This window comes from Triticum aestivum, chromosome 3D (genome assembly GCF_018294505.1).
Source record: "Triticum aestivum cultivar Chinese Spring chromosome 3D, IWGSC CS RefSeq v2.1, whole genome shotgun sequence".
Taxonomy (NCBI): Eukaryota; Viridiplantae; Streptophyta; class Magnoliopsida; order Poales; family Poaceae; genus Triticum; species Triticum aestivum.
This window is the reverse complement of record NC_057802.1, coordinates 376190073-376214361: the sequence shown is the minus strand read 5'-3', so window position 1 is coordinate 376214361 and position 24289 is coordinate 376190073. Positions and strand designations below refer to the sequence as shown.

At 44.6% G+C, this 24289-nt stretch overlaps 3 protein-coding genes and 1 non-coding gene across 5 annotated transcripts; 2 read left to right on the top strand and 2 right to left on the bottom strand.

Annotated features, from left to right (window-relative positions):
- The first annotated feature begins 3184 nt into the window (after nucleotides 1-3184).
- On the top strand, nucleotides 3185-10684 carry LOC123078998 (protein MALE DISCOVERER 1). Of its 2 annotated transcripts, none has more exons than XM_044501663.1 (13): nucleotides 3185-3403; nucleotides 4241-4503; nucleotides 4616-4748; nucleotides 6830-6901; nucleotides 7429-7572; nucleotides 7654-7782; nucleotides 7903-7958; nucleotides 8048-8452; nucleotides 8548-8738; nucleotides 8846-8978; nucleotides 9058-9212; nucleotides 9780-9971; nucleotides 10066-10684. In XM_044501663.1, the coding sequence occupies exons 2-13, from the start codon at nucleotides 4413-4415 to the stop codon at nucleotides 10321-10323; spliced, it is 1959 nt and encodes a 652-aa protein (XP_044357598.1). In that variant the 5' UTR covers nucleotides 3185-3403; nucleotides 4241-4412; the 3' UTR covers nucleotides 10324-10684. The 2 variants fall into 2 exon arrangements, with proteins under 2 accessions (XP_044357598.1, XP_044357597.1); XM_044501662.1 differs by lacking the exon at nucleotides 3185-3403 and adding an exon at nucleotides 3842-4141.
- Nucleotides 10685-12800: 2116 nt separating this feature from the next.
- On the top strand, nucleotides 12801-15521 carry LOC123078996 (rho guanine nucleotide exchange factor 8). The gene is made up of 7 exons (XM_044501660.1): nucleotides 12801-13338; nucleotides 13432-13548; nucleotides 13630-13784; nucleotides 13868-13942; nucleotides 14028-14300; nucleotides 14519-14830; nucleotides 14949-15521. The coding sequence occupies exons 1-7, from the start codon at nucleotides 13089-13091 to the stop codon at nucleotides 15321-15323; spliced, it is 1557 nt and encodes a 518-aa protein (XP_044357595.1). The 5' UTR covers nucleotides 12801-13088; the 3' UTR covers nucleotides 15324-15521.
- A 105-nt stretch (nucleotides 15522-15626) lies between these two features.
- LOC123078997 (peroxiredoxin-2C) lies at nucleotides 15627-17727 on the bottom strand. Its single transcript, XM_044501661.1, has 3 exons — nucleotides 17447-17727; nucleotides 16497-16576; nucleotides 15627-16148 (listed from the first exon to the last, which is right to left on the bottom strand). Exons 1-3 carry the CDS (start codon nucleotides 17599-17601, stop codon nucleotides 15895-15897), a joined length of 489 nt encoding a protein of 162 aa, XP_044357596.1. The 5' UTR covers nucleotides 17602-17727; the 3' UTR covers nucleotides 15627-15894.
- Nucleotides 17728-23291: 5564 nt separating this feature from the next.
- On the bottom strand, nucleotides 23292-23373 carry TRNAS-CGA (transfer RNA serine (anticodon CGA)). Its single transcript has one exon. It is a non-coding gene; the product is annotated as a tRNA-Ser (tRNA).
- Nucleotides 23374-24289: the final 916 nt, after the last annotated feature.

Here is a 24289-nt window from a genome sequence, read left to right as displayed (position 1 = left end):
CGCTCCAGAGAGCGGTACTACCACTGGTCCCTTCAGACATCACTACACAGACCTAAACGATACTACCGCTCAGGACTTCAGTAGTACCAGCTAAAATAAATAGTCGGTACTATCGTAGCAATACCGCCCTAGTATCGTGGGCAAAACAGTGGGGAATTAGCACACTACGGTAGTTTACTCGATACTTGGCCCGGTAGTTTCACTCCAACAGGGAAGCGACACTCCCGGTCAAGTGGACGGTACCACCGGCCCACTAATAGAGTTGTAGTTCATATGCCCTAGCGGTGCAACTGCTATGGACACCAGTTGTACCGACTAAAATATAATAGTCGGTATTTCTGTGGTACCGTCGCTCTAGTACTGCTGCCAAAATAGTAGGGAATCATCCCACTGCAGTAGTTGGTGCGGTACTTGGTCGATAATGCCGTTCCAGTAGGGGAGTGGTACTACCGACCTAGCACGCAGTACTACCAGCCTGGAGCAGTCAGCAGAAGTATTGCTCCAATGCTCCCACAAGGGGAGCGGTACTACCGCCTACCACTGCGGTACTACAGGGTAGTCGGCTGAATTTGAACTCTCCTCGAAAATGTGGGTGTATATAATGTCTTCCGTACATGATGCGATTCCACCCATACCTTATAACACGGCCCCCTCTTAATAGTACGGTTTTCCTATGACCGTAAGAAAGTAAAATCGTCGGAAACACCATCTTCCTTCTTTTCCTTTCTGAGGGAACCTAACCATCTGGTGTCACTTTCAAATACACATGTGTAGCTTAAGCACATGGTTAGTCCACAAATTACATTGTCATCAACACCAAAATTACATAGGGAGAGAATGCCCTTTCAGCTAGGAAATGAGAACTGAAGTGTGTGAGACTCTAAATGTATCGTTCGGCTAGGAGGGGCGGGAATTGAGAAGATATCATGCATGAGAATTGAAAGGGAATTGTTTTAGTAAGTCTATGTTAACCTTTCATCATAACTTAAGTTTTTTTTCCTTATCTAGTCACCCTTGAGTTCCCATGAACCAAACAAAGAAATAAAGTTTCAATGAAAGGTTAGGAATAAATTGGCCCATTCTATGTCTAATTAGAATAATTAGGGATGCATAATTACGCCTAACTAGAATAATTGTCCGTGTGTTACGATGGAATATAAATATTCTAGGACGTTAGCCTATGATTTGCATGCCCATATTAATGAGATTGCGCAAATAAGTGTTACCAAATAAAATCATGCATGTGATTAGCCTGCCCAAATAATTCTAAGCTATTATTGGTAAACATGTACGGGCTTACCATGAAAACATAATTTTATTTGGCAAGTTAACAAAAGATGTGGCAGTTAAGCCGGTTTCAAGGAAAACTATGAAATAACCAAAGATGAAAAGATAAAAAGAAAATCAAAACTGAGAGAAAGGAGGGGATCAAGAAAAATGAATGTGACGACATACGAGTATAATCCCCAATCCCATTACTTATCTGGTCTGTAATACTTGCATACCATTAAAACTGACGCATCTCTCCTTGCCTCTCCCCAAGAAGCTACTCCAATGTGACTAGGGTTTCTCCTCCTCTCATCAGCGCTGCTGCCGGTTCACTATGTCTTCGATGGCCTTTAGGCCGTGGAGATGTGGAGGACCCCAACCCCTCGCAGGCGGAAGGGATCCCACTCTCATTCTTGTTTGGTTCATCGTCCCAAGTTCAAGATGTTGTTTCCCTACTGAGCATGTTGGTACCTCGGTTGGGGTTCTGTGGCGATAGTGATGTCCCCTAGTAGGAATAATGCCTCCCTTGTCTGGTCCCCGCCCCGATGGTGCGCCTGGCGTCGTCCGAGACATGTGGTAGTGTGTCTCCTCGGATCTCATGAGATTCGACCGGTACTGGTCTTCGGTGGATCTGTTTGGATACATTCTTCGTTCATTTTCGGTCGTGTGTCTACATGTTAGATCCTTCTGATCTACGTTTCTCTTCATCAGCAACGGTTGCTGTTCTAGTGCGTTGGTCTTGTAGAGGTTTAGCACGACGACTTCTCGATTGTCTACTACAACAACATTTGCTTGACTCCGGCAAGGGAGGGGCGATGATGACGGCGCGCCTTCGGCTCGCTTTAGTGTTCGTAATAGTCACTAGGTGGTCCACATATATGGTTGTATTTTTTCTTATACTTGTGGTGTTCTCTCTATTTTGTAAGAAAACTTCTGATTTATTCATCATGCCACGACAATACAAAAAATACTGAAATAAACAAAATTACATCCATACGCGTAGACTACCTAGTGATGACTACAAGTACTGGCGCACTGTCGGCATTGCCCCTCCCTCACCGAAGTCGCGCCAAACTTGTTGTAGTATACAGTCAGGAAGTCATCATGCTAAGGCCCTATGGAACCGACACATCAAAACAACAACCGTCTTTGGCGAAGAGAAATATAGATTGAAAGAATCTAACTTGTAGACACACGAGCGAAGATGAACAAAGACTAGACCCAAGCAGATCCGTCGAAGGCCATCACTGACCGAATCCCGCGAGATCAGTCATAGACACACCTCCACACGCCCTTCGATGACGCTACACGCATCATAGAACCAGGGAATATGCAATGAGAACCTTATTTTATCTTCAATGAGCCGTCACCACCTCCTGTTCTTAAGTAGGACACAAACCATAAAACAAACTCACAAAAACACCTAAGAAACTCCGACACGGGGCCCTACGCGCCTCCATGGCTAGAGTCGCCGGAGACGGAACCTTAAGTTTTTTTTCTTTTTTGAAGAGGAAGCGGCGGCTATGTCTGAGCCTTGCAATAAACGGAAACATAATCAGCTTGTCCTGGTGTTTTTCATACTATCACAACAGACGATGAATAGACTGAAAGTTTTTTCCGTAAATTAATAAAAAAGATTAAGATACAACTGCCTGGATACTCTGTACTTCCATTCCCCTGACCATTTATGGAATAGCAGTGGGTTGGAAGCAGGCAGGCAGGCTGGAGACTGGCGCGCACGACAAGAGGCAACGACGCACAACGTGGGAGCCAACAAACAGACAGGACGCGAATAATAATCTGGGAAGCAAAGAAATGGAGAAGAAAGAAAGAAAGATAACAAGGATACTGGCGGACAGCTAGGCCCGAGCCGGTCATCAATAAAATCGGCAAAAATCATTCCAACTAAAAAATTTCGCCCTCCTTCCTTTGCGCGTCCCACCTGTCCCGCCGCGGGCCCACCGCACGTCTCCTCCTCCGTCCACCCCCTCTCTCTTTCGCGCCCGCCGCCGGCCACCGTCACCGTCACCCCCTTGGAGGATCTCCCCGGGAGGGGAGGGGAGGGGAGGGAAGCCTCCGACCGGCGAACGCCGACCATCCTCCTGTTCGTTTCGAAAATCCAGAAAAAAAACGGGTAAGGCCAGGAGGCTTCCGGTGACTCCCTCTAATTTTACTCCATTTAAAAGCATTTCGCTGTATCAACCTTCGAGATTCTCGACCTGGTTGGTTTAATGTTAAGTACCCTTAGCAGCGAGAGAAAAGAAGGAGGTGATTTTTGCTGCAATCGCATTTGGCGTCGCCGAGGATGCCTGATTGCAATTGGTTTATAAAAATGTCAAATGGGGTGGGAGCATAATTTATTGACATTTGTGATGATGAGCACGAAAGGATTTCCGCAAATTTGTTTGGATTTTAAAATGCTACTCCACCAGGCGTCGAACCTGTCGCCGGCGACGACGAGGCTCGCGTGGGCTGCGGAGCCCTTGTCCTGGCCCTCGACAACGACCGTCCCATCCGATTCTTTAATCCTGGCCCGGTATCCCAGCGTGGAATCGTCTTACAGATGGCCGTAGAATTCTTCCAAGATAACGCAATCTTAGACATTGGGAGATTGGAGCACCGCTTAAAAGAAAAATCATCTTCCCTTGTCTGCTGCTCTGAATATTATACTACTAGTACTAGTGTATTTTCTCTCTCTAGCTGTGTTGTCCTTCTTGATTTTCTCCGACTACTACTACTTGTTCCTCCAAGAACGGACGACCGCTGTTTCCCTCTCCCCGCCTCCGTCTCCCTCCCCTCGTCTTCTCCATCTCCCCGGCTCGAATCGCGTGTGGCGTAAGAGAAATTGGCAGAGGCGAATCGCCATCGCAAGGCAAAAAGCCAAAGCTGCTCCTTTGCTTTTTCAGCGACGCAAGTTTCCTCTGCTCCCCCCACGTTTCTGAGCTGTTTTCTGTCTCTGCCTTTCTTGCAGGCGGCCGCAGGAGCGGGAGCGTGTCGTGGGGCTTTGCTCTGCTGCCGTGCCAACAAGGGTAAAAGGTAGGCGCCGCGCCACGCCATGGGCGCCCCTCGCGCCTGACCATGCACTCCAGGCTGCTCAAGAGGCTCGCCAAGAGGATCATGTGAGCCGCCGCGCGCCCGTGGAAATGTGGGAGATGGACGCGCTGCTCTACTGCGCGGTCGTCGCGCTGGCGCTTCACTGCGTCGGCTGTGGCTGCTCGGCGATCAACCTTGAAGGTAGGGGCAGCAAGCTCGCCGGCGTTCTGTTCTTTTTTGGTGCTTTTGAGGGTTGAGCTCTTGGGGTTCTGGTGTGGCTGATCGATTGGGGCTTTTGGTGCTGGTGCTGCAGGCTCAGCGCTGCTCAAGTTCCAGTCCAGGGTGGAGGAGGATCCGCATGGCGCCATGGCAGGCTGGAGCGCGCGGGACGCCGACCCTTGCGGTTGGAACGGCATCCGCTGCGCCGATGACAGGGTTGTGATGCTGTGAGTTGATGTTTTCCTCTTTGTTTTCTTCTCCTCAATGTTTACTAGTGGCTCATGAGTCTATTTGGAAAATGAGCTTTCAGTTCATCCTCTGTTTAACGGGTCTTCCATTTGACTGTATCCTTCTCTCTTCAAGACTTGTTTTAGTGTTGATTTATTGTTGAATGGATGCTGCATCGGCAACTGCCCCTTTTGTTCCTAGTTTTCTCCTTCACAGTTACCGTTGTTTGACTTTCTTGAGTACTAAATGCATCAATTGAGTCTATTGAGTTACTGCCAACACAAGCATGTCTCCGCTTTGTGTAGCAATTCAGACAAGGTAGACTTAAGCATAGAGGCTCAATCTTCAACGGACTAGTAGATATTATGAAGGATTTTAGGAGTGCATTCGTATTTTTCTCCTAGCAGTTAGAAAAATTAGTACTCCTAAAATATTTCATTTTTGGGAGTACTTTTTTGGGCTGAATAAGGAAAATGTAATATTATGTACATAAATGACCAACTCTGGTTTCTTTGCTGAATATATAGTCTTTCCTCAAGTTAGTACTCCTAAAATATACTCATATGTAGGAACTCACAAGGATTTTTATTGCCTATCTTGAATTTACCAAGGATACATGTTCGCAAATTCCCAGAAAATGTTTTCTTTGGTAGCTAGAAGCCTTTTCACAAGCTTATACTAAGCTTTAACACAATTGGAAATCTGGTTATTAGAACTAAGTGTTCATTCCACCAAACACAAACAAGTGGCTACAACTAAGTTGTTATGATCGGCTTCTTCTCCTGCTGGTATTCTCAATTTTGTGACGTGGGATTGTTGACCTATAAAGTGAGACTGTTGACTTATACCATAGCATTGAAGGTCCAAAATGGAGGCTACCTTTTATTAGCTAGCTTGATTAGATTTTTTTGGCAAGTTTGTTCAAGTGAATCACCATCAACAGAATCTTGTACTCAGCCTATATAAGATCACTGGTTGGCACAGTATAGCTTATGTTTATATCCTAGATTTTCCCGTGTCCAAGATTTTACCTCCTATTATTCAGAGAATGTGCCAAAGTTTTGCACATCTCTTCATTACAAAGAGAATCAAGGTTTATCCGATGATACCGCCAAGCTGAACAAAAAGAAAAGAAATTGCAACCCCCCAAACAAGAAGGAACACTAGAAAATTTTATGAAGGCGGTTTGTGCATGTGAGAGCCTGGCTTAACAGAAATGAGAGACTACTCATATCAACAAGGAATTCCTTCTTTTCCGGGAGCCCATTCAAAAAGAACTCCAAAGTTAAGCGTGCTTGGCTTGGAGTAATTCTAGGATGGGTGAACGACCGGGAAGTTGGTCCCGGGTGCGCATGAGTGAGGACAAAGTGCGTAGAAAAGACTAGTGTTGGTTATGGGGCCAGTCTTGATCCCGCCAGGCGTAACAGGGTGTTACAGTGCACCCTATGTTTTAAGGCATGCCGCTGTCTCTCTGCCCCCTGCCTCCACCTTCATCTTCTTCAGCATTGTGTCCATGTAGCGAAAAGAGAGAATGGGAGAGAGAGATGATACTTGTTTGAAAGGAAAGGTCACATTTCTTTTCATACTTCTACAGACCCTCACACCTAGTTTTAACCAAGCTAAGACATGTGCTCTCTTGATCTTACCACAAAACTAGATATGTGACAATTTTCTTGTAAGCGAAACATGATAGTCCAGAACCCCTCAGGATATGTTGCTCTGGTGCCAAGTTGACTTCCATACGTGTAGAAGCTTACCGTATGAAGGAAAATGTTTGTTTTCTACTCATTTAATCATCAAGCATTTACCTCATCATCGCTACTTGTTTTTATATTTTAGATCATAAGGTTTATGGTGACTCTCCTTCATATGTTTTAATAGAATCTTTTGCTATTCAAGATGATTTTGTTTTGCATTCAAGATTATCTTCTAATTCCTGTGGTGTACCACAACTTTACCTAATAAATATTTAAGACATTGCATTTGGTAACCACTCTTGTTCTATTTCAGTATTTTTGAGGGGTTCTGGCTTGATTTATCATCTTAAGGATTGTACTTACTGTGGACTATACTCTTGCAGGAACCTAAAAGATCTCTCATTAAGAGGTACCCTGGGTCCAGAACTAGGAGGTCTTAGTCATCTGCAGGCTCTGTAAGTACACAATTTTGTATTTATGCTTGCACAACAAATATAAATTGCTTGCCATGAGCAACAATATATTGGTATTTTTGCTAAGCTATCTCTTTGCAATATGGTAAAGAGATAAATAGGCAATTCTGTAGTGGTTACTGCTTTGTCTTACCTTCATAAGTTTCTTGCCAGATATGAGTATCTAAACAAAGTCAATTTGCTTAAAAAATGTCAACCAACCATCAGTTAGGACATTTCAAGTGTATATATCTAACCAACCGACAACTGTTAGGTTCCATCCTTTATAGCACAAATGATGTGTGCATATCAGCTTACCTCTGTGGATCAAATATGAGACAAAATCACAGAAATCTCTGTCGTGTCGATTTTACTCAGTAGCATAAAAGATGTCGATCTGTCAATCAAGCACTTGTCCCTTAACCTACTGCTTTTGGCAACTTGTGATACTCTAATTTTACTTTGCATGCGACTATAACATTTGCTGCAACCATTACAATGTTTTTATTCCTTGTTGTGTCTTCTTGCAGTATATTATCCAACAACTTGTTTAGTGGACTGATACCTAAGGAAATTGGTGGTCTCGCAATGTTGGAGATATTGGACCTAAGCAATAACAACTTGACTGGGGAAGTTCCACAGAAGATAGCAGAAATGGCATCACTCAAGCATTTGTAGGTCGTCTGACTGATTAACATTGTGAAATATTTGATCGACAAGCCAAATTTCATGATATGATGTCTCTTGTTCGACAGATTGCTTTCCAACAACAGATTTCAGTGGCCCGTGGTCCAAAATTCCCATGGGAACTTTGATCAGGAAACTGATTTCGACATCTATGATCATCTCGGGAGGGGTGATTTGAATCAAAGAGCTGATGATGGGTAAGGAAACTAGGATTTTCATCAATTCTTATTTAGTTATCATCATTTTTTTTCTATAACCTATTTAGGAAAAGGATTTATCAGCTGATGATAGCAGTTTTTGAATGTGGACCTTTGTAGGTTCGAGTCTGGTTCTTCCACAGAGGAGAAAAAAAAAGACACCAGCAATCTCTCCGGTAAGCTAGGGTACTGCTATGCAAGTTCAGTTTTTCTCTTAAATACATCAGCTGGTACCATAATTAACATGCCTTCTTACTTTCCCCAGCACGTCTTCCTACACAAATTGCAGCAAGAAACCCAGCTGCACAGGTTAGTAGGCGCAGACTACTTCAGGATAGCAATCTTGCTGCGCCTCCTTTCGCAAATGCTCCTCTTCCACCCTCAGTTCCTGTTCCTTCTACGGGGAGTGGATCGTTTTCAGCATTTAGTCCCAAAGCACCCGCACCTGCTGTAAATCCTCCAGTTACTCCACCCAAGTCTCCTGATACTCCTTCGGAAGCAGGGTCAACAAGATCTATGAAGTGGTTGTATGCAATTCTGATTCCATCAATTGCTCTGTTGCTTATTATCATTGCATGCATGCTTTTGCTATGCCGCAATAAGTCGGTGGCAACAATAGGTCCATGGAAGACTGGACTCAGTGGCCAGCTGCAGAAGGCATTTGTGACAGGTAAATATTCTGTTTGCTATCTTGTAAAAGGCCTGCTTGATTTTGCCTCTTACTTGGGCATCTGTGACAAGTTTTGCTCTCCTGATGTACGGCAGGAGTACCCAAGTTGCAACGCTCAGAGCTGGAAGGTGCTTGTGAGGACTTCAGTAACATTGTGGCAACCTATCCATACTACACTGTCTACAAGGGAACCTTATCAAGTGGAGTCGAGATAGCAGTTGTATCAACTGTGCTTGCGTCGAGCAAAGATTGGTCAAAGCATTCCGAGGGGAGATTCCGGAAAAAGGTAATTCAGTGTCACTTATAAGAGGAATAGCCCATGCTGTTGCTACAATTTGCAATGTGGGTCTGAAACAAAATAATTTCTTCTAACTTGTTTTTTTGAACACATAGATAGACTCGCTCTCAAGAATTAATCATAAGAACTTCATCAACTTGCTTGGGTACTGCGAGGAGGAGGAGCCTTTCATGAGGATGATGGTGTTAGAATACGCAGCCAATGGGACACTCTATGAGCATCTCCACGGTAAGAGCTCCTACTGTCAGAATGCTTCCCTTTTAGTCTTTGTGCTCAAATTAAAATGTTTTGCTTTTGCCTTTTGCAGTTGAGGGATTTGATCATATTGATTGGAATGGTAGGATGAGAATAATTATGGGAGTAGCATACTGCATGCAGTACATGCATGAGCTCAAGCCTTGTATAACACACTCTGACCTACAGTCAAGTGCCATATTGTTATCCGAGGATGGAGCTGCAAAGGTACATGATTATGAATTTCACAACTTCTATTTATTTGATCTTCAAAGGAAATTCCATAAGAGGTCGTTTGGTAGCCATCATTTTGAGCCGGAATCATGGAACTCATTTGTGATTCCATATCCAACCTGTTTGGCTATGGAATTGGACATGTCATTCATTTGGAATTCCAGCAAATGCCTATTGGATGTTATGTCAATCCCTATCCATAACCCTGTCATTTCACTTGCCAAATGAAATGAAATGTTGGGTGCCAAACGAGAACTGTATTTGTAGACAAAATTCTGGTAATATCAAAAGAAGAAATTAAAGCACACAACTGTTACTTCATCATTCTAAACCTTTTCTGGACATTATGCAAAAAAAGACAAACTAACATAAATTACATGCAACTTGTTCTAAACCCCTGCAACTAAACAAGGTGATGTACCGTCCAGTTCATATGATTTCTTTTTCTGGGGTGTGCATGTGTGCTCTTTGTATTAGAGTTAATTTTGAACAAATTGAAATAAGATCAGGCATGAGGACACCATATTACGTTTCTGCTCCTAAAACCAAGCCTTTTCACAGATAGCCGACATGAGTGTTTGGCAAGAAGTAATTTCCAAAGAAAAGATGCCCAAGAATGACGACGCCAGTGAGCACCATGAGCCAATACGTGCTGATCCAGCTGGGAATGTATGTAGTTTTGGTCTACTCATGCTGGAAATCATGTCAGGAAAGCCTCCAGATTCTGAACACGAGGGCTCTCTTGCGAACTTAGTAAGCATGACAAAGACACTGAATACTTAAACTTACATAATACACAAAAATGGCATATAGAAGTAACAATACATGTCACATTTTTTTCTCACAGGCTATGGAGTGCATTAAGGATGACCAGAGTATATCCTGTTTGCTTGACCCTACCTTGACTACTCACAAAGAAAATGATCTAGATATCATTTGCGAGTTGATCGAGGACTGCATCCAGAGCGATCCGAAAAAGAGACCAAGCATGAGAGAGGTCACCACTAAATTGCGAGAAGTGCTAGCGATTTCACCGGAGGCAGCAACGCCGAGGTTATCTCCGCTTTGGTGGGCAGAGCTTGAGATACTTTCAGTTGAATCCTAGGAAGAAACATGTTGATATGGTATGGTTCTTGCAGCAACACTGAGGTCCTGTGCGTACCGTCTTGCAATCTTGTACATCTTTGTTGCGAGTTTCTGCTTTTCTGGCGATTTCGGTGTATATGCGTGGTACCTCCTCCCCCGCCTCGTAAAATGAAAATTTCCGGGTTATTCTAATTTCTTCTCGAGTTTTCTCTGTATGGTGAATGTACATGGTGATGGTGTGAAATTGTGAATGTAGAATGATTCAGGTCATCCTAGAGTGGATTGTAATCAGGAAATGCGTGATTGTGTAATGTACCATGGGGTTTACAGAAATATTCTTTATTTTTTTTAAAGGAAGAGACAGCAATTGGTATGGTGAATGGACTATACACAGTCCTCTTTGTTAGACTGGTACTTTGTACTCATTTCTCGTTTCCCAAGTACTTCATATATAGAAATACCATAATTCTGGGAAAGGGCCGCTTTAATTATCTGTAACACCACAAATGGTGGCTGACAGTGGCAAATTTTGAACTAAAACCACGACAAATATTTTTGAATGGAGGGGGTATTTGAGAGGCACTATTTCTCTTGGTCTTCGTATCAGATCCGAGTCTACTTTGTTCCATGGTACTTGTTGGACACATTCTAATAATATGGCCGCGTGCATCTTTCAGATGCAGAGGCCGGGGGTAATCCTTCTTTTCTAAAAAACTGCCTTTTTTTAGGGCGGGATGTCCTGACAACATGCATGGATGTCCTGATGACAGGCTATTGTTCTTGGCCATAAAGCTGAATATGAAACCTTGCAAATGCAAATGGTTGGTGAATTGGGTGTGCCGTAGCCAACAGCTACGTACCTCTCCACTAATCCTTGTTTCATGCGAGGACAAAATATACGTATTAAGATGGACTATCACTTTGTTCACGAGAGGGTGCACAAAAGCTTCTAGAAATGTGGTATGTTGGGAGTCACTTGCGGCACGACAGCTGGAGACATTTCGACACAGTCTTAACCTGGACAAGTTAGAGCATCTCTAGCCGTTGTCCTATGCTTTAATCCGCTACAACCCCCCCCCCCCCCCCCCCCAATCCTATAATCCCCTAAACTTGAAAGATGAAACTACTGTGCACCTGGTCATTCCCTCAAAACTTAATCCTCTAAAAGCAATCTTTTGCTATTTCTTTCAAACGTTTGCACAAACATTCCAAACAAATGCATCACATTTCAACAAAAACTTAAACAATGCAAATGCACCACATCATAATTCAACTATGAACATAAACATACTTCATCCAATCCAACAAATAACTAACATAAACACATTTAGCCAAAAGGCATCGCATTCAGCAAGTTCATTTCAAAAAACCAGCAGACGGTGCATCATAAGCCATCATCAAACCACAATCCAATCATGCACTCCCAACATCACCGCCGGCATCACCACCAACTATTGGAAATATGCCGGCAACAATAAAGTTGTTATGAATTGCATTGGTTCATAATATATTTCTATTCTATAAGTGTTGAGATTCTATGACGTTTTGTGAGTTGTTTTAACACTTCATTGATTTTCGATAAGGGGCGCTTTATTTCTTAAAAGTTTAAGCATTAAGCCCGGCCTCTGCATAACTAAGATGCACACAGCCAAACAAAGTCCTCTCATAAAAACCAAAAATAAAAAGAGGTGAAATACAAGAAACATGTAGAGTCTGTATAACGCCTAGGGAATGGACGAATGCAGTTAAGCGTAACGATCAAGGGGTAGAATGTTGGTTTGATCTAACAGATTAAACAAGTCAAAAAATAACGTTACAGAGGAGGGGCCACGCATCAATGTACGTGCCTCTCCACCCTAACCGATGTGCCCTGGTCGGAGGCACCCCAAACCAAATTATGGTTTAGGTCCCCTATCACCAACGCTAATTAATAAAGGGAGAGAGCTAACCACCTGCACTATTCTCAATTCAAGTACGGCTCACTCTCCCCCCCCCCCCCCCCCCCCCATTCTCAAAAACCATATCCGATCCAAGGGGGCGCTGCAGTGGCGGGAAAATCTAGCATACACGTTGTCGTTCCTAGACAGTGTCGGTGGCGGCCTATGGTGATTAGAACGTCCAGGAGATTGACTATGTCGACTACACCGTCACTCAACCTTGCCTGCAACGAGCAGGCGGTCATGTCGACCTCCGTGACTTGTATTGCACCACTAAACCCTCTCTGTTTATGTCAGCAGGCGTTGTAGACATGGTTAGATCATGTTCATGATTAATGTAATCATACTTTAGATCTAACAGTTTCAACCTCCCTTTTTTTAGAAAAAGAAGAAAGAAAGAAAGAAAGTAAACAATCAAGGCAAAAGAAGGCATGCACGCTGCCTACATCTAAGGGAGGAAAAATAGTATGTTGCTTATATTTGGTGTGGCCAAACAATGGCGCATCGACGATCGGTCATGCCATCTTTGGCTTTGCTCCCCAACAAAACCACGCCCCCCACCGCGATGCGAGAAGGCCAGCCAGCCAGCCACACTCGCGCGCACACGCCTGAGCCGGTCGTACGTCGGGGGAGAGGCCACACACAAGGTTGCAACACAATCCTTCCAAGGCCTTCCCCCGCATGCACGCCGGCGAAGCGGCCGGCGTCCTCCTCAAAAACCAAACCCCCCGTCGAACACAAACGCCCGTGCACCAGTCGAGCGGCCTAGCTTCCCTCATACCTGCGTGCCTCGATCTCGCCACACCCTGAACAGAGCCTCGACAGATTCCTACCGAGGCGCCGAGTCATGACGTCCAGTCCGTCCCTGATCTCGTCATCCTTCTCGTCCTCCTCCCGGTTGCTGCGGTCGTCGTCGTCGTCGTCCTCGCAGTGCAGCACCAGCGGCAGGCGGAGCATGGACGAGGAGGCGGAGGCCGTCGTCGCGCCACTGCCGCCGATGCAGAAGCGAGTGCTGTCGAGGAGCCACGGGTCCAGGGCCGCGCCGGGTCGACAACTCCCGCCAAAGAACGTCGTCCGGGACGCCGGACCGCCTTCAGGTTCGATGGTCTCCATGTGTTGGGCGCTGGCGGTGACAGTTTGTTCGTAATCGCACGCATAGGTTTTGACGTGGCTGCCGGATTGGGATGCAGAAATGGATTTGATGAAAGAGAGATTCGCCAAGCTGTTGCTCGGGGAGGACATGTCCGGCACGGGGAAAGGTGTCTCCTCGGCTCTCGCTCTCTCCAATTCCATCACAAACCTTGCAGGTAAAGTTAACTATACACGCAATCTTGTTATGTTCCTCCCTCCCTTCTTCTTCATGATGAAATTTGGCAACCGATTTGCAGCCTCCGTGTTCGGGGAGCAGCGCCGCCTGGAGCCCATGTCGGCCGACCGAAAAGCGCGATGGAAGAAGGAGATCGGCTGGCTTCTGTCAGTCACCGATCACATCGTCGAATTCGTTCCGTTGCAACAGGTGTCCGAGGACGGCACCAGCATGGAGGTCACTCTCACGGTCTCACACCACTAACACCAATAGGCTTTTCTGGCACTCATCACATATATTGCAACTGTTATCACACACAGGTGATGGGCACCCAGCTACGCAGGGACATTCTCATGAACATCCCCGCCTTGCGAAAACTCGACGCGATGCTCCTCGTACGCAAATTCTTAGGATCTTCATTCCGCGATCCTTTTCAACAATTTCCCGAGTCAAAGTTGATGTTTTGTGTATGTGGAACAGGGGTATCTTGACAACTTCAAGGACGAACAAGAGTACTGGTACGTGTCGAAAAACGCCAACGAGAGCGAGAAGGGCGATGCACCGAGAGATGGCGAGAAATGGTGGATCCCGACGGTGAGAGTCCCTCCCGAGGGTCTGTCCGACCAGTCGAGGAGGTGGCTCCAGCACCAGCAGGACCTTGTCGGGCAAGTGCTCAAGGCAGCCATGGCCATCAACGCAGATGTCCTTGCACAGATGGAGATCCCAGAAGAATACATCGAGGCTCTACCCAAGGTTCACCTAATTCTAATAGATCCAATATATTTTCCCGAAATGTAGTACTCCCTCCAATCCAAAAAAGAAGTGTGGCTTTTGTTCAAATTTGAACTAAAGCTGAACTAGAGCCACGACACTTTCTTTTGGATCGGAGGGAGTATTAATGTAGCAGTATAGTTCTTCAGACAGAAATAAATTCTAAGGCTAATTACACAGAGTGGCTGCTTCTCTTGCAGAATGGGAGGGAAAGTCTCGGAGACTCCATATACAGAACCATAACCGATGATTATTTTGACCCCAACGGACTCCTGGACTCCGTAGACCTATCGACAGGACACAAGATCGTCGATCTCAAGGACAGAATCGAGGCCTCCGTTGTCATCTGGCAGAGGAAACTCTGCAACAAGCTGTCATGGGGCCCCGGCGTCAGCTTGGAGAAACGCGAGCAATTCGAGGAGCGCGCACAGACCGTCCTGCTCATCCTCAAGCACAAGTTCCCTGGATCTGCCCAGTCATCGCTTGACATAAGCAAGATCCAATACAACAAGGTACCACTTACATAGAGAAGCAGCAATGTTTCAGTTGCTTTCCGGACGTGCTGCATTGCTTATTTTTAGCTGCATGCTGCAGTACTTGTTTCCTATTCAATGTGCTCTTTTCTTTCAGGATGTTGGGTTTGCCATCTTGGAGAGCTACTCCAGGGCTCTCGAGAGCTTGGCGTTCGCGGTTCTGTCACGGATCGAGGACGTCCTCTATGCCGACACCGTCGCTCGGGATCCGAGGCGCGCGAAATCGAGGCGGCGGCCTAGTTTAGAGGACGACAGCACTGAGTCTCTCGTCGTCGATGCCACGGAGGCCACTTCGGCCAAGTCCAGCGATTCATTTTGCTGGCAAGAGCTCGAGGACAGGAGCTTGGATTCCGGCGGTGGCAAGCTGAGGAAAATTCCCCGTATCGGCAGGAGGAAATCTATGCACGTAGACAAGGTCGAGGTGAACGTGTGCGGTGTTGGTGCTGGATCAAGAAGCTTTTCCCATAGGTGAGACGGGCAGTTGGTGGTGGATCAAGAAGCTTTTCTCATAGGTGAGACGGGCAGTTTGCGTTGCTTCGACAGGGAGCCATCTGGTGAAGAGAGGCGCCTGTAAAATAGCTCAGAGTAAGTGAGATTGGGGAGGAAGTGATGTAAATTTCCTTCTCGTCTCAGCTGAGCTGCAATAAAATTAGCATAGCATTTTTTGTCACCCTAAAGCATCAATAGCATGCTTGTTGCTTAAGCAGCAAAATCTAAATAACACAAAAGCACATAAACAGTAATCTGCACCAACATACCAGTTAAGACATCACCATGAAAAAAACACTTGCCTGTTGATTTCACAAGGTAATGATGATTCACACAAATACCACCCACACCATTTTCCTTCAACAATCTCAGAATGTTTGCAACGCAACCAACAATTTGACTGGAAAACTCTGAAGTCACTTGCACCACACATAAAGTACATGAAGAAATGCACATCGACAATTTATTCCCACGCAGTTTGGCAGACAAGTTCAAACTACATCGATATGACACAAGGTCTGGGTGATCGCTGCGATTCCGAAGCGCTGAAGCTCCTACAGTGCCTTGAGGATCTCCTCGGCACCAGAGATTGTGAACTGGCCACCTTCCTCGACGTTTGCGACGGTGACCTTGAGGTCGTCAGCAAGGAGAGCAAACCGCCTCGAACGGAGACCCAATCCTTTCTCACTAAGATCAAGCTCAAGACCAAGTGCTTTTGTGTATGCTGCCGCTCCATCAGCAAGGAACTTCACATGCTTGTTATCTGGGTATGTCTTCGCCCATGCTTTCATGACAAAGGGGTCATTAACTGCAAAACAATAGCGTAGTGAATTAATCAAGTGTAATTATGGACCTAGCTGCTTTAAATCAAGATCATATGCTGAGGATAGTGTGTCCATTCGTATACTAAGGTCATTGCAATTGCAACAGGCCCGTTCAGCGTTCACACATTCACTAAATATGAACCGGTCATTCAATGGTACCAGGGAGCTACCTTACTCTTATACGGAGAACACTAAGAACTCAAAACATCTAATATATGCTTTCATGTGGCCATCCATGTTTCAGGTAAAAAAAGTAATTGTCGACAAAAATTACAGACAATATCTGCTTTCAGAACATGATAATGAACACAAACAAAATGCAGAAAGCATACCGCTGACAAGCAGGATCTCATCTACACCCTTGGCTTTGAGCTCCTCGGCCTGAGTAATGAAGCCTGGTACATGCTGATTGCTGCATTCATAGAAGAGAGCAGACAAAATATGAGTGCTTTTTCTTGGACGCCGATAAATCCCAAACATTCAGGATTTGACCATGGCAAATCGAACTTTTTTTGTGGCAATTTATATTTGTTGACCATGGCAAGTTTAGTTGGTAAGCATGGAAAATCCACCCGTAGTTTGTTTCTTGCCAGAAAATTGCCGTGCTGGCCAACTAAACTTGCCATCCTCGCGTCAACTAAAAATTGCCATAAAAGATGTTTGATTTGCCATGGTCTACAAAACAGGATAAAGGAGCAACAGAATCCTGTTTTCTGAAAGAAAAAAATGAGCAAAATAGTCTTGCGGCAGGAGCAGATCACTACCTACAAGAAAAAAAATGACGATTTGCCCACAGGGTAGTGATTAGTGAAGTAATCACTCAGATATCTCAAACTTACTTAAAATACAAATTGAAACAGTGAAACAAAAACAATCTACTAGAGTACTAGACCAAGCTCTACCAAAAATCCCGTCAAATCAGCCGGTTTAGAGCACTCGCTCACAGAAAGATCAATTTATGGAAGCTTAGCTAGATGCGTCCAGGTTCACAAATTCTAATCTACATGTGAAATTTGACAAGGAAAAGCTGGCAGTTAAGCAAAATCTTGCAGCTATTTTACGGCACAAAGTAAATCAATTCCGGAGGAACAGGGGATCCTGGCGCCTAAGCAAATCTAGATTTAGAGGGGCCGGTTTCGCAGAAGCTATAAGCGAGAAGAAAAAGTCAATCTTGGATACATCCGCTAACAATTCAGCCTCGCTATCCATCTGTTACAAGAGGTCAAACGCACACTTCGTTTTTCTCGATCTGTTGACTGTTTGTACTGGTGAAAGAAGATACCTGCAGGTGGGGGTGAAGGCGCCAGGGACGCCGAAGAGGATGACCTTCTTGCCGGCGGCCAGGGAGTGGATGGAGACCTGCTGCATCTGTTCGCTCTCGTCGAACCACGCGAGCTGGCCGTCGGGGAGGGTGCTGCCCACGCCAATCGGAGCCATGGTTGCGCTTGCTTGCTCTGGGTTTGGGGAGGGGAGAAGGAGGGGTCTAGAACGGAAGGCAGGCGACAGGGAGGGGGTTGAAAAGGGATATATAGAAAACAATGTGGTATTGGTATCGAAGGCGAATATATAAATAGTGGATCGCAATTGATTGGGTTAATTGGCTTGCCGGTTGGTGGCCTTGGGTGTGTCGCCGCGTGTGAACGCGAAATTCTGGCAAATATGCTCTAACCCTACCCTGCTCAGCAAGAAAAAGGCAGAATCCTGGGTAAATAATCTTGGGGCATCTCCGACGCACATCACCAAAAAAAGAGTTTGCAAACGTCTTGAGACCGTATCTCCGACGCGCATCATCAAAACGTCCGGAGATATTTGGAATATATATCTCCAACGCATTTCATCAAAATGCCCGTAAATATCTGGGCCAAACGGTCCACACATTTTTAGGCATTCAACGGTCACCAAATTGAGTTGGACCGGTTAGGATGTCAAATCCTGCAGTCCGGCACCAAATCGAGGGGATCTTGATGGACTCCCACACCCATGTTCCATCCAAAACCCTGCTCGGATACTGGGCATTCACAACCCTACCACTCTTTCCGCGCCAAAGCCCGCCCTCTTCGCCCTGGTCGTTTTTGTCCCCTCCTGTTCCGCCATCGTCGCGATGGATCCGTGAGACCCCTTCACGATGTGCATCGTCTGCCAAACCCAGGCAAACCCGCATGCAAATGCTCGATCGGTAGAACGACAAGGGTGGCGCATGAGGGAGAGGGCCACCAAGAAGGTGGCGGTCGCGGCCGCTCAGGACGAAACTCCTCCTCCACAACAGGCCATCATGCCGGTATCGCTCGAGCAAAAACAACCCTCCCCTTCCCCCAGTTCATTCCGTTGTACTATTACATCGACCAGCCTAAGGCATAGCACTTCGCTGCTTTCTTCGCCTCTAGCAGCCTTCCACTGTAAAGTGTCGACCTCAATAGGGACTACACATTCACAGAAGTAGTCGCCATCGCTCGTCCAGTCATGGTTTCTGTCCAGTGAGCCCTTTGTCTGTGTTGGAAATATGCCCTAAAGGCAATAATAAAGATGTTATTATTATATTTCCTTGTTCATGATAAATGTTTATTATTCATGCTATAATTATATTGACTGAAAATTCATATACATGTGTAGATGCATAAACAACACCGTGTCCCTAGTATGCCTCTACTACACTAGCTCAATGATCAAAGATGGTTAAGGTTTCCTAACCATATATAGACTTGAGTTGTCAATTGAACGGGATCACATCATTAGGAGAATGATGTGATGGACATACCCAACCGTAAGCTTAGCATCAGATCGCATCACTTAGTTTATTTGCTACAACTTTCTTCATGTCAAGTATCTGTTCCTTAGACCATGAATCATGCCACTCCCGAATGCCGGAAGAATACTTCGTGGGTTATCAAACATCACTTCATAACTGGGTGATCATAAAGGTGCTCTAAATGTATCTCGGAAAGTGTTTGTTGGGTTGCATGGATGGAGACTGGGATTTGTCGCTCTGTGTGACAGAGAGATATCTCTGGGCCCTCTCGGTAGTACAACATCATGAATGGCTTGCGAGCATGTGAGTAATGAGTTTGGTCATGGGGATCTTGTATTACGGAGCGAGTAAAGGGACCTGCCGGTAATGAGATTGAACTAGGAATGGCGGTACTGACAATCGAATCTCGGGCAAGTAACATATCGCCGGACAAAGGGAATTGTATACGAGATTAACTGAATCCCCGACATCGTTGCTCAATCGATAAAAATCTTCGTTGAATATGTGGGAATGAATATGGGCATTCAGGTCCCGCTATTGATTATTGATCGAAGAGGTGTCTCGGTCATGTCTGCATGATTCTCGAACCCATAGGGTCACACACTTAACGTTCGGTAACGCTAGGTGAAAGGATCGATATGGTTGACTAGAGGGGGGGTGAATAGGCAACTACCAATTTTTAACTTTTTGTTAACAAATTAGGGTTAGCAACAAATAACTTGTCTAGATATGCAACTAGGTGAGCAACCTATATGATGCTAGCAACACAAGCAAGCAAAGGATACAACACACGTAAAGGTTGCACAACGTAAAGGTAAGAGATAACCACAAGTGGAGACGGTGAAGACGAGAATGTGTTACCGAAGTTCATTCCCTTTGAGAGGAAGTACGTATCTGTTGGAGCGGTGTGGAGGCACAACGCTCCCCAAGAAGCCACTAGGGCCACCGTATTCTCCTCACATCCTCACACAATGCGAGATGCCATGATTCCACTAGTGGTGCCCTTGAAGGCGGTGATCGGACCTTTACAAACAAGGTTGGGGCTGTCTCCACAACCGAATTGGAGGCTCCCAACAACACCACGAAGCTTTACCACGATGGAATGTGGCTCCGAGGTGACTTCTTCCGTCTAGGGTGCCTAAACACCCAAGAGTAACAAAACCAACACAAGGAAGTATGGGGGGATCAAATTTCCTTTGGTGGAAGTGTAAATCTAGGTCTCCTCGTTCAATCCCTAGCAAATCAACAAGTTTGAGTGGCTAGAGAAAAAAATTGAAAGATGATGGAAGAAACTATGTGGTATGGGTCCGTAATCTGAGGATTATCCTCACTGCTGCACAGGAGGCTTATGTCCTTGATGCACCGCTTGGTGTGTCACCCGCTCCCGCCAATCTAGATGCTATGAACATCTGGCAGGCAAGAAATGATGACTATACGACAATTCAGTGCGCCATGCTTTACGGCCTAGAACCGGGGCTCCAAAAGCGTTTTGAGCACCACGGGGCATATGAGATGTTCTAGGAGCTGAAATTGGTATTTCAGGCTCACACCCGTGTGGAGAGGTATGACACATCCGACAAGATTTTTAGCTGTAAAATGGAGAAGAACAAATCTGTTAGCGAGCATGTACTCAAAATGTCTGGGTACTTCAACTTCTTGAATCAGTTGGGAGTTAATCTTCTGGATGAAGTACCGATTGACAGGGTTCTCCAGTCACTGCTACCAAGCTACAAGAGCTTCATGATGAACTATAACATGCAAGGGGTGGAGAAGACGATACCTGAGATTTTTGCGTTGCTTAAAACCGTAGAAATAGAAATTAAGAAAGAGCATCAAGTGTTGATGGTAAAAAAACACCAGTCTCAAGAAGGGCTAGGAAAAGAAAGGGAACTTCAATAAGAATGGCTAGCCAGTTGATGCCTTCGTGAAGAAATCCAAGGCTGGACCAAAACCTAAGATTGAGTGCTTTTATTGCAAGGGAAATGACCACTGGAAGCGGAACTACCCTAAGTACTTGGCAGATAAGAAGGTTGGCAACGTCAACAAAGGTATATTTGGTATACATGTTATTGATGTGTACCTTACTGTGCTCGTAGTAGCCATGGGTATTTGATATTAGTTTGGTTGCTAATATTTGTAACTCAAAACAGGAGTTGCGGAATAAACGGAGGCTAGAACGTTTGTTCTGTACTGCTTATGGCTCCATTGAGCACTTCATCTGCCTTGCATCTGCACTGCATATACTTTCGTTCTGCTCTACCCACAATATGGGAACTGCACTGCTATTGTTGTCCTCTAACAATTTTATTATTATTTTTGCAGAAAATCCCCCATCGAGCTATAAGTTATCTCCATCTTAGGAATGAAGGCGGGTATTCTCCAAGTCGTTTTCGGCGAAGGTCACCCCAAACCAGCTGAGTACCGTGTTGGTGTTGATGGGCGGCTATATCTGCAGAAAGGTTGGAAGGAATTCGTCATTGAGAGTTGCGTGAAGTCTCACCAAGTTGTTGTCCTCAACTTTTTTGAAGTTGGGGGTTGTATGTTTGAAATCATGTTTGGCGTGATTGGTCAAGATTTGAGGTGAACCGTAATAACTACTTTTGCGGATCGAATGCTTCATCTTATTATCTCTTTGTGGTCTGTAATAGTTACTCGTATCATTTTTGTGTGTGTATGAGACATGCGTGTTTGGCTTTTAATTTAGTTTGTAGTTTGTTTATCTAATCCGAACCTCCTGGCATGTAGAACAGAACTTCGTGTTGCCTACGATCGAACTGTGTTACGTGTAGCAGGTTATCCTTGCAACTGGCGAGAAGGCGATTGACAACCCCTTGCCTTCATGGGGCGCAAGGATCTTGAGCACGCGGTTGCGCTCTGCACGAAGAACTCGCCATCTCTTGCGTGGAAGGTGGGAAGAACCCCAATCCAGAAGTAGGAAAGCCAGCTTAGAGTTTTTGTTTTTATTCCATTGTGGGATCAAAATTACACAGGTGAAACTTGCATCCTATTTTTGTTTGTTGACTCGGCAATTGGTGTATATGCTGGATTCATTTGGTAATAGTCGTCCAACAAAAAATTAGTCCCAACACCCTAACTAGGCACTGGAATCTGGTCATGAGGCTGCATGCCATATACTCCCTCCGTTCCTAAATATAAGTTTTTTTAGACATTTCAAATGGACTATAACATACGGATGTATGTAAACATATTTTAGAGTATAGATTCACTCATTTTGCTTCGTATGCAGTCACTTATTGAAATCTCTAAAAAGACTTATATTTAGAAACGGAGGGAGTAATTGTCTTTTTTTTATCAGGATGCCAGAGATCCGTGTGGATGCCAGTGACTACGAGGTGTTTCTCCACTTATCCGTTTCTGCTACATGCCTCGGGATACTAATCCAAGGCATGCATCGCCAGATCAAGATCAGTGTCCCTTGCTCAAGGCTGTCTGCAGTTATGGAGACTGTTTGCATACACGACCACGTCAAACTGAGGAGGTAGAGATGGTCATTTTGCTTGATTTTCTTCAAGTTGTAGACATCACATGTTTACTTTATACCATGATGTATCTTTCCTTCGTGCAATCTGATAATGCATCATAGCTGAGCATTTACTATCACTATTAGGCATCCCAGGATCAGAAGGGATTAAATGACAAGTATGATATGCTAGCTATAGAATTGGAAAAAAGTAAAAGCTGATAATGTTCAGTTGCATGGAAAGATTGTTTATAGATGACCATAGAAGGTTGAATATAAATCCTTACGATGGATTTTGCATACCTTATGTTGGATTTTACTTATATGATCTAGAATCTAACCTTTGTTATGTTGCACCTAGATATTCAGAGTAGTTTTTCAGATATTGAAACAAAGTACACAAAATTGTACGAGGATGTCATTAATCCTTTGCCACCTTTTCGAGGAAGGTAAATATCTGAACATAAAATCAGCAACACGTGTTATTTCCGGGAATCTGGTGTGTATTTGGTTTAAGTTTCAACCTTTTTTTTTTTTGCAGTTGGTACTCATCTCCGTTCACTAAGCATAGCACAGTGGTAGATCTACCTATCTTCCTCTGCTTAAGTATCTTCATAATAAATCCAAATGAATTAATCTCTTCCAGTTACATGATTAGATCTACCTATCTCCCACTGTTTAAGTATGTTCAATATAAATCCAAATGAATTAGTCTCTTCTAATTACATGATCTTATTTCATGTAAATACTTTTGCTGAGAGAAGAAATCGCTGACCAAGTTAAAATTATGAACCAAGTTCAATATTAAACACCTTGAATGAAAGAATTTTAAATTAGGGAGTATAGTTTCAATTATACATAGTATTATAATTACCGTACTGTATTGTAGGAAAAAAAAATCGTCAACAGCAGGATTCGAACCTGCGCAGGCAAAGCCCAACAGATTTCGAGTCTGTCTCCTTAACCACTCGGACATATTGACGCCACGCACAAATCCTGTAACACTTCTTCTAATTACGCACCTAGTTCAATATCTAACTTAACCACACACAAGTAATGGTTCTCTTGACACACCAGTCCGTAGTATTCTTGCCATCTTGTATGAGATTTTTCTTTACTTATTATACTCCCTGCCAACGAATGAAACGACATTTAACATGATGATGGATGCACTCGCAAAAAAAACATGATGATGGATGGCTAGGATTTTGCGACGAGCTTTCTGTTCAGCCTGGTTTTAGGTTTTTTGTTTTTACAAAAAGTGACTGTGATCTATTATAAAGGTGTATAAGAAAACATAACAAAATTGTGGCGTTAGATTTTTAACGTTTTCTAGCGAACGCCCCAATTTGCGATCCAAAAATTTGCCATGACAACTGTTAAATTTGTAATGCTGTTGTGTAAGATTTGCCCTATTCTAAAGTGAAAATTTTCATTTAGTGTAAAAATGTCAGAAGAACTGTCACACTGCAGCAAGTAATTTCCATGCGCTCTGACGTCACATGTTTACCCTAAAAATTTGACGTCAAATGTAAATCGGGGTTCATCAAAATTGGATCAAGGGTCCGTCATCACGACCAGTAATGTCCTCAGAGCAAGCCTCCGACAATACCGCTCCCCTACCAAAGCCAACTTGACCCCTTCTCGATGACTACTGAAAAGTCTTTGTGCACATGTACAAAGGGCCAACGCCCTAGAGCACAGTCGCCATTATTTACCCTTGAATCGATGAACCAATCTGAAATGCCTGACACCAAATCTCACTCATGCATGCGGACAACGAGAAACCTTAATCTTGTTGTCACAAGGAGACGACAGGGGAGCTCCATTGACTCCGTCTAGATGGACAAATTGAAGGATGATAGAAGCTAGGCAGACCAGCTCGAAGAGGAGGCACC